The 10,256-nt window shown below is 39.0% G+C and overlaps 1 protein-coding gene across 1 annotated transcript; it reads left to right on the top strand.

Moving 5' to 3' along the window:
• The first annotated feature begins 2,405 nt into the window (after positions 1–2,405).
• Positions 2,406–7,801, top strand: Serpina7 (serpin family A member 7). Its single transcript, XM_027933149.2, has 5 exons — positions 2,406–2,412; positions 4,317–4,964; positions 5,959–6,232; positions 6,945–7,092; positions 7,601–7,801. The coding sequence occupies exons 1-5, from the start codon at positions 2,406–2,408 to the stop codon at positions 7,799–7,801; spliced, it is 1,278 nt and encodes a 425-aa protein (XP_027788950.1).
• The last annotated feature ends 2,455 nt before the right edge of the window (positions 7,802–10,256 follow it).

Raw genomic sequence — 10,256 nt, 5'->3', positions numbered from 1 at the left:
TTATAAAAGCCTGGCTCTTAATTCTGAATAAATCCCTGACTTCCTGTCTGGCCATGTGATCTCTTCCTCATCCATATCCTCATGTATGCCCTCCCACTAATGTGATTCCATCTTCCATAGGCTCTCATCAGAGCTAAGATTATGCTGATGTCATGCTCTTCGACCTCCAGAATTATGAGCTAAATAAACCTTTCCTTATAAAGTCACCCAGTTTTAGCAATTTTGTTATAATACCAGAAACTTGACTAATATATTCCTTTAAATTTCATTTGATACAAATATCTACCTTAGAGGTGAGAAAACTGTGGTTTATGGATTAAGTATCTTGCCTCAAATTATAAGTTAGTATATAGAAGAGACATGACAGAAGCACAGGGCTAGTGATTCTGACTCCAGAATACAGAGCAAGAGAGTCTCTAGGGGAATGGATGCCTTTCTCATGTATCAGACAAGCCCTGTTGCTATCTGCCAGTTAAGCTCGGTAAAATCAGATGCAGCAAAGAACCTGTGCCACTGTATAGCTATGCCACCAGAGGGCAGAGGTTTGGATGTTTTCTTTTTAAACATTCTTGTAGCATTTTTTTTTTCTGCAGGGAGTTGGGGTAGCTGAAAGAGCACGTAATGTGTTATACTACCAGAATTGATTATTAACTGGCTTGACATTCAAGAGACCTGAGCTTACCACTGATTTTCTTTGGGACACATGCTCCAGTTAGATATATGAGCATTTTGGGCATGTGTGCTAATGCTAAGGTTAAATGTTCCCTCTTCTATTCAATTTGAGCAGTGAGTGCCAAGTAATTCAAGAGATCACTTGGGTACATGAATGATACTCAGCATTCACCTCTGAACTCCAGTGCTTTCCATACAAGGAGCTCAGTCTTTATTCAGTTGAGAAGTAAAAATGGCACGGTACATTCACCCTCTCTGTACCCATTGCCTTATCAAAATACCTTTCTGTTTTACCAATCCCCTCAGGTTAAAGCCTGAACTATTTATCCTGGTTTCAAAATACTATCATAGGCTGCATCTAAACCTCTAGTATCTCCCCTTACTGCCTGTCTGACTTAAAGCGTATGTCTGCAATGTAGTCCTGATGCTGGCCGTATTTAGAATAAGATACTTCACACCAATCTGTCATGTGGTCAGTTAGCAGCAGGAATTTCTATTACTACTATAGTCACTACAGCTAGAAACTTGCATAGTCAAAACTGAATTCAGTTATTGCTGAGTTCAGTGGACTTTTCTCCTGGTGATTCATTGTATACTCAAGTACATAATTAATCCTGGATAGTGGGATTTTAAGTTTATGTTCCTTGACTCCTTCTGCATCTTCTTATGGAATTCTCTGGGCAAGGGAGAGTATATAGAATTTAGTGACCAGAGAACAGCACTAGTTTTCCTCTAGGTTCCTCTAGGTGTGTGTGTGTGTGTGTGTGTGTGTGTATGTGTGTGTGTGTTAGTTATAATTTATTTATATATATATAATATGTATATTATACTATATACTATAGGTTCCTCTCTCTCTCTCTCTCTCTCTCTCTATATATATATATATATATATATATATATATATATATATATATATATAGTATTATAGTGGAACGAAAAAAAGGTGTGGTGGAGAAGGAAAGAAGAAAGGGGCATGAAGAAGATATAATCCCCAGAGGACTATAAATTCCCAGTACCTTATACTTCTTCTAACCATGCCCTACCTGCCTGCAGTTTCTACTTCTACCAACTAGTTAATTTAAATTATTTATCCACCAAATAGATTGATCCACTGATGAAGTTAGAGCTCTCATATTCCAAACTTTTCTCCAAAGACTCACCTCAAAACATTGCTGCATGGGAGACCAAGTCTTTAATAGATGAGCTTTTAGGGGATATTCCAAACCCAAACCCATGATATGTTAGAGGTTACCTTTGATATCACTTCCTCCACAAATGAAGAAATCATTTCTATAGCACCCATTAGAGAGGTTTACCCAGCCTCTGCCTGTGTGTACCTTTCTCTCCAAATACTGCCAATCCTAGACTATTTGGCCTTGATGGCAAGAACTGACTGTCTTTTTCCTGTGACTTTTGGCCCTTTTACTCATGTATGTCATTCTGTCTGCTGAAAAGACACTTTTCCTAGCACGAATATGGACTACACTGGCTCTGACAACCCTCTTTCTCTTTTGATTTAGATGAAGGATCTAGCAGCCAAAGCAGTCACTCAAAGTTCAAATCTTATCATTTTTGCTTTTGGCCTTGGTTTTGTAAATCAGTTTTGAAAATATCATCCCATGGTTCATGTCAGGGTTAATTTATAACTAAGAGTGTTCTAGTTTTGCAATAGAGGGCATATTATAAAGATGGAAAGGTGTTTCTTTCAGAGAGGTGCAAGTGACTTCTTGAGAATGTGCTGTAAGTACTTATTTTCTCTTTGGGAAATTTAAACATCTCTATCAGAAGCCAGAGTCCCAAATAACTGTGAGCTCCAAGTTCCTAGGTCCAGAGGCCAAGCTCTAAGTATGGTCATCTGATAACTGACCTTCTAATCAGCCTTGGTCTTTTACAGAAAGAGGACTCTTGTGACAATATTGAGATTGGTTAGAGTAGTTTAAGGAGGAAGGGGTGGAGGAAATAGCAGACAGTGTGGTCTGATAGGAGTTGACACAGTGGTTCTGGCCATGAACTGAGACAATGGAAACAGAGGAATGGACAGAAAGCAGAAGTTGTGAGACATATTCAGGCAGTGTTCACAGGGCATCATGATTCATTAGAAGTGGGGAATGAGAATGAAGGAAACTCTCAGGATGAATCCCAGGTTTCAGGCATGGAGTTCTCCACAAAGAGTGATGAAATAGACTGTGATGGATAAAAGATGAAGGAATGCACTCGAAGGTTAGGGAAATGATATGTTTATATTTTGAAACTTTGAATTTTCCCATTTGAGACCAGGGCATGAGTGGATCATCCTGGTGGATGTGTCCAGTATGCAGCTGGGTAGATGTTTAAGAATTCAGGAGAACAATGTGGACTAGAGAGAAAGTGGTTTGTGAGGGAACATTTAAGTTCCTAGTATGAAATCATTCAGGAAGAAGAGGAAAGTTTGAGAAAGGAGCCCTGTCTTGAATCCAGGGATCTCTTCATTAGCCACTTATCCATTGTCATTGGTTAGTCCACAGCTGATTCCCTTGTGCACTTTCCTTGTACTCTTCCAGGTTCAGAGAAGCATATGCTGTAGCATTCTGGTCCCCCTCTAATAATTAGAAAATAACATGAGTGTGAGAATAATAGTGTAAATAGGTCTTGAAAATTATAAATGACTCTTTAGATGAATCTGATGGTAAAAGAGATCTAAAACACAGAAAGCTGTACTTTTATTTTCTTGTTGTTTGAAAATACTACTGTGGCTTCCATGTATTTAATAAATGCACAAATTTTTGCTCATGACTTTGTACATGGCTCCATAAATCACTACTGTTTTATTCTAACTAATCATATGCCATATAAATTCCTCTTATATTTTTCTCTTAGCTATGGAAATTATAGGTGTTCTATCATCTCATTTCACAGATGTTAGCTTAAGAATATGCTAAAGTAAACACACCAACACAATTCAAAATACTAAACTATAATAACATAAGCAGAAGAAGTGCTAGTTCTACCTAGGAATTCTTTCCCCTCCATAAGGCTACTCTAGTTTAAACAAAAAGTAATTTGATTTCAATCAATTTAATATACTCACAGTATTTTCATATGTTGCTCTTACACTTAATGAGAGTACATGGCATTATTTTTGTGGCCCTAACAAAACATTTCTCCTAGTAACTGCCCCAAATAGATATGTAATAAGCTTTATTTAAAAAAGATGTTTCAGTTGTAGTTGGACGCAATACCTTTAATTAATTAATTATTTAATTTTTATGTGGTGCTGAGTATTGAACCCAGTGCCTCGCAGTGCTAGGTGAGTGCTCTACTGCTGAGCCACAACCCTAGCTCCTGTCATAAGCTTTTTAAAAAAATTTGTATTTATAGAGGGGCAGAATGTCTCTCTATTTTATTTGTTTATTTTTATGTGGTGCTAAGTATCAAACCCAGTGCCCCACACATGCTAGGCAAGTGTTCCACCACTGAGCCCCATCCCCAGCCCCTGTCATAAGCTTTTTAGAGGAGAGAAATAACCACCCATTCCTTGGTGAACACACCATCAAATATTTGCTATTGTTTTATTGATCAAGATGGATGATTTTTATGTCTCTGGATCAGAGAGTGTTTAATCCAGCTAAGCTTCCCCAATGGTTCTCTCAATTCATCTTTTATAGATTATCTTCCTTCCAGAATGTCATTGTTCTTCTATCTGATTTTGTTGGTACTTGGGCTTCATGCTACAATCCATTGTACACCACCTAACATCTCTGAAGGCAAAGTCACTACCTGCCATTTGCCCCAACAAAATGCCACTCTCTATAAGATGTCATCCATCAATGCTGACTTTGCATTCAACCTGTACCGGAGGCTCACTGTGGAGATCCCAGAACGGAACATCTTCTTTTCCCCTGTGAGCATTGCTGCAGCTTTGGCCATGCTTTCCTTTGCAGCTGGCTCCAGTACCCAAACTCAGATCCTGGAGGTCTTAGGGTACAACATCACAGACACTCCAGTGGCAGAGATACAGCAGGGCTTCCAACACCTGATTTGTTCACTGAATTTTCCAAAGAAGGAACTGGAATTGCAGATGGGAAATGCCCTCTTCATTGGGAAGCATCTGAAACCACTGGGAAAGTTCTTGGATGATGTCAAGACCCTCTATGAGACTGAAGTCTTTTCTACTGACTTCTCCAATGTTTCTGCAGCCCAACAGGAGATAAACTGTCATGTGCAGAAGCAAACCAAAGGGAAAATTGTGAACCTAATCCAAGACCTCAAGCTGAACACCATCATGGTCCTGGTGAATTATATTTATTTTAGAGGTAAGGCTCTAGTATGTCACTTTCAAGTCTACTGTTCAGATACTTTGGTGGAGCGCTGGGGGGAGCTCATGGTCTCTTATTACTGGCATCAGTAGGTGTCCCTCACACCACAATGATCTGCTCCACTGGACATAGCTGTGCATAGTATTGGATCATCCAGGAAGGACACACAGCTCTGTGAATGAGCCCAGGAAATTTCTAGGGAGAGCGCCCTTTCAGAGAGGTGGGTGACAATGGTATGAACATCCTGCTCATATTTGGCTAAAAAATTGGTGTTTTCAAAATATTTGCTGAAGTGGGACCAGCCTGTTCTTGGCAAGTAAACAGATTTATATGTAAATTCTACTGTGACCCTCACTTGTAATGCATATTTGGACAAATTACATAAATACTTTTATCATGTATCATGTACTCTCTATGTACCAAACACTATGCTACATGTGATTTACATATATTGTCTTATCCAATCCTCATTTTCATCTAATCCAAGTTCATACAGTTAATAAGTTTCAAAGCTGGTGTTCCCAACCAAGTCTTTCTAACTGTAAAGCTGTTCCATGTAACAAGAAATCATTGTGCCAAATAATTTCATATAATTCTATAGTATATGTCAGCCAGGTTGGTGGAGAAGTGAAAAATTATTTGCCATAAACCACACACATATAGGTGGTTAAAGTAGCAGAATGGATTTTTTGTCTCATTTCACCCTGTATGTTGGATGTCCTTATACCTTTTATGGAAGAGAAAATTGTCACTCTGGTGGGCTCTGTTTAAGTATATTGGTTTTGAACACAAACAATGCCATTTGCTAGCTGGCTGACCATGTCAAGTGACTTTGTTTCTCTGATCCTAAGGTGCTCATTGTAAAACTGGCTGACAGTTGGTACCTACCTCTTGGTAGTCTTAATTACTAGATGAGATGGCAAATGGAAGCACTCTCATTGGTATTAATACTGGCTTAAAAGAAACACCTCTCTTTTCTCTGTATTTTAAGCCCAGTGGGCAAATCCTTTTCATCCATCTAAGACAGAAGAGAGCTCCAGTTTCTTAGTGGACAAGACCACCACAGTGCAAGTGCCCATGATGCACCAGACAGAACAATACTATCACCTGGTAGATATGGAATTGAACTGCACAGTACTGCAAATGGACTACAGCAAGAATGCACTTGCACTCTTTGTTTTTCCAAAAGAGGGACAGATGGAGCAGGTAGAAGCAACCATGTCATCAAAAATACTGAAAAAATGGAACCGCTTACTGCAGAAGGGGTAAATGATATAGAGAATATGAGGGGTAAAAGGTGGGCATAATGGTGCAGGTAAGACAAAGTTCAACAGAAACCCAGAAGCTGGAGAATGACCCTGAGCCAGTTATGTGATTATCATTAGAGTATGCCAAATCAAACCATGTGCCAGGCCCGTTGATGGACACTTTACTCACTTCATTTGACCTAAGCACTTTGTCAAACCTGTAAGGAGGTAGTATTATTGATATCTTTCAAATTAGAAAGAAAGGCCTAGAAAGATAAAATGAACTCTCCAAAGTCAACCAGCTAATAAATTGTTGACCTCCTTAACACCAACTAGAGCTTTGGGGATGAGTAGGATTTCAAAGTTGAGTTGGTTGGGCAGTCATTCTGGGCTGGGAGTACAAGATGGTAAACTATTATATTCCTAGATGATATCCTTTGACCTTTGTGCCACTGGCTTCTTAACCTTGGCCAACACCACCAAGATGTTTCCTTTTTATAATAGAGGAGTTACAGCCCAAAGTTATAGCCCAACATTGGCTAAACCAGAGTGCATTCCTTCCACATAACTTATGTGGTTTTTATATCATGTATTCATCTACATGGCAGTGGTTATCAATATTTAAGGGAGGATCAGAGTCTAATAAAATACCACCATGAAAGATATAGAGAAGGAGAGAATTATGATTGGTGTAGTGATTGAAGTATCTCTCCTTCTTCAATCCCCACAGGTGGATTGACTTGTTTGTTCCAAAGTTTTCCATTTCTGCCACATATGATCTTGGAACCATGCTTATGAAAATGGGCCTCAAGGATGCCTTTGCTGAAAATGCTGATTTTCTTGGACTCACAGAGGACAACGGTTTGAAACTTTCCTATGTAAGTTGGTAGATTAAGAGACCTTGAATTTATGAGTTGGAAGAGCCATTGAGAGTCAATTAATTCACCCCTTTCATTGTATCACTGAAAAGAATCTGTTATCTATGGGTGTGACTCCTTCTAGGCCACAATTACATCAGATTTATTCCCATTACAACAAATAAGTCACTCTAACAGCTCCTTCCATCTCTTACCTAAAATGACACTAATGGAAAACCTTAAGAATCAGAAGTGACTCTGGTGAGATACAGTTCTGAAGATGGATCAGGAGCTTAACAGGTGACTCTTGGAGGCAGAAGGCCATGGAGAATAGGCCTAACAACTAGCCCTAAAATGCCAGAGATTCTTTAACTGCACTTAGCCAAGTAACCTTTATATTCAAGCAGCATCAACATAATATAAAAAATGGGTAGTCCCAAATATCCTTTTTTCTCACTACCTCCAAACCTTCCCAAAGACTGTTGCTATAATTTCAGGGGACCAATAATGTTTGTTCTCCTCACCACAGGCTGCCCACAAGGCTGTGCTGCACCTTGGTGAAGAGGGGACTGAAGATGTAGAGGTCCCTGAAGTTGGATTCCTGGATCAGCATGAAATAACTCTTCACCCTATTATCCAATTTAATAGGACCTTTCTGCTGATGATTTTGGAGAAAAGCACTAGAAGCGTTCTGTTTCTAGGGAAAGTTGTGGACCCAACAGAAGTATGATTTGGGCAATTGCATGTTCATATTATAATGGCAAATAAATAAATATAATGGTAAATAAATAAATAAAATATCCTGATGTGATGTGATTGATGTGGGCTTGAACTTGCCTTCTTTTACAAAGGGGTGAATATTGGACCTGATACAACTGCCTGTGAAAGATTAATCCTGTGACTAAAGATTCAGAAAGTCAATGGCTGATTTATTATTATTTGTAACAAAAGAAGGTTCTATGTTAATATATTCTTCAGAATCCCTTCCCCCAATTATTTAGCCCCAGAAAATTTGACTGGAATGACAAATGCCTTTGCCATTGAAATAGTTGAAATGCAGGTCAGGTCCTCATATTCCAATATTCCAATAAAATCAATGGATATAAAAATGCCAGGTAGTGGCTTATATGTAAATTTCTCAACTTCCTTCCTTCTACCCTTTAAGAATGCTTCTCTGTGTTCTTGTCAGAACTGCCATTGGTAGGTTGAATGAAACTTTTCCCACTATACTACTGAGAAACAGAGCTCTCTGCTTTGTGACCTAGTAAGCATGGAACAATAGAGCAAGAGAGAAATAAATTCCCCTGAACAACCTTACCTTCCCCCAAATGTTCTCATCTTGCTAAGTTTTAAGCTGCCAATGGAGAAGGAGTCATTCACTCATATCTTATAGCCACTCATTCTCAGTGTTCTAATCAGACAGACTCTTTTTCAAATATTGCACTCCTGTCACACTCCATCAAGTAGGAATATCCTCGTTACCCTCTCTTTTGGTCTCTATCTTCAATGAAGTTTTATAGTTTTTGAATCCTCAGAGTTTTTCTGCCCATGCATACCAACTCACCTCACTATCCAAAGTAGATTTAATTTCAGATAATATGTATTCAAATTCCTGAATTAGAATTTGGCATACACAAATAGCACAGTGAGGATTAATTCCATAGTTAATTCTAGTCCCAAGGTAAAAATCTTTCAGCAATAGGGAAATAGCAACAAATGCATAAGTGCTATTGCAGATGTTGCACTTCCAGATTAAAATAAATATGTTTACAAAAATGTGCATATTTGTAAATATACACATTTTGTAAATATACGGGTTTCAAATTTTTTCTTATTAGACACACTTTTTTGTAGGTTTTCTCATTTCTGATCTAGTTCACACTTTAGTCTTATGGATATGAAATTGGAAGCCCAGAAAAGGATAGCAATTCCTAGTACAGAAAGTTAACTATTGAAATGGAGTCTGGTTTCAATGAAATTACATTACAATCCTACTTCTGCTACTTACACTATTTTGTAATCTTGAGCAAGGTAGCTAAATCCTGTACCTTATTTTTCCAATCTATAAATGGAAATACTAATAATATTTATGTCATCACTGTATACCAAAAACTATGAGATGCAGCAAAAATGCTGACATTGAAATACATAGTGATAGATACTTACATTAAATGGAAGAAAGATCTGAAAAGAACCCTAACTTTATATCTCAAGGATCTAATAAAAAATTTATGTCTAAATTTAGTGTAAGAGAAAAAATAATGTTAGAGCAGAAATAAAACAGAATATAAAAACAGAAAAAAACAATAAATTAAAATTGGTTTTTGAAAAGATGGCAAATCTGTAGGTATTCTAAAAAATAGAAGACTCAAAATCAGAAATAAAACAGGAGATAATACAACTAATGACACAAAGTGGATCAGAAGGTAGGCCTGGGTCCCCTCCTCCACCAGTGGGGCAGACAGCCACCAGAGCCCAGCTTCCAGCACAGGACTGCCTCTTCTGACCAGCAGACTACCTAGGGAGCCCAGGCCCAGCCCAGATCCATCTATACCAGCCCACACAGGACCCAGGCTCACAGTAGGCCTAGGTCCACTCTTCAACCAGCAGCACCAGCCAGACCCCAACTTCCAGCACAGGACCGCCTCTTCTGACCAGCAGACTAACAGGGAGCCCAGGTCTGTCTGACCCAGATCTGTCCACACCAACTTGCGCAGGACCCAGGCCCAGGGTATGTCTGAGTTTGCCCCCCCCCCCGTACCCCACCTGGGACCCTAAGCCTAACCCACATCCATCTTGGGACACTGCAGTCATTACCATAGCCTTATCCATGCAGTAGCCCCTAACTTTTTGACAACAGACAGGGCCTTGAAACAGCTGCATCTTAGAGCAGGCATCCCAAAGGGAGTATGAGGCCCACACTTTTAGCCCTATCTCTGTAAAACATTGCTTCCATTTTTGGGCACCTTAACTATTATCTCGAGTTACCTCGGCTATTGCTGCCACCACCTTTAGATGCAGTAGCATACATTGACGGATACTAATAGGGTCTGGAAGCCCAACATCAAGGTGAGGTACAGACAATCTACAGGAGTACTACAAGAATATAGGGAATAAACTGTAATATCTCAGATCCATACCGAAAGAAAGGAAGACACATAGACAACATGAAAGAAACGAGGGAG

Source organism: Marmota flaviventris, chromosome X (assembly GCF_047511675.1).
Source record: "Marmota flaviventris isolate mMarFla1 chromosome X, mMarFla1.hap1, whole genome shotgun sequence".
NCBI classification, from domain to species: domain Eukaryota; kingdom Metazoa; phylum Chordata; class Mammalia; order Rodentia; family Sciuridae; genus Marmota; species Marmota flaviventris.
This window is presented reverse-complemented; position numbering and strand designations above follow the sequence as displayed.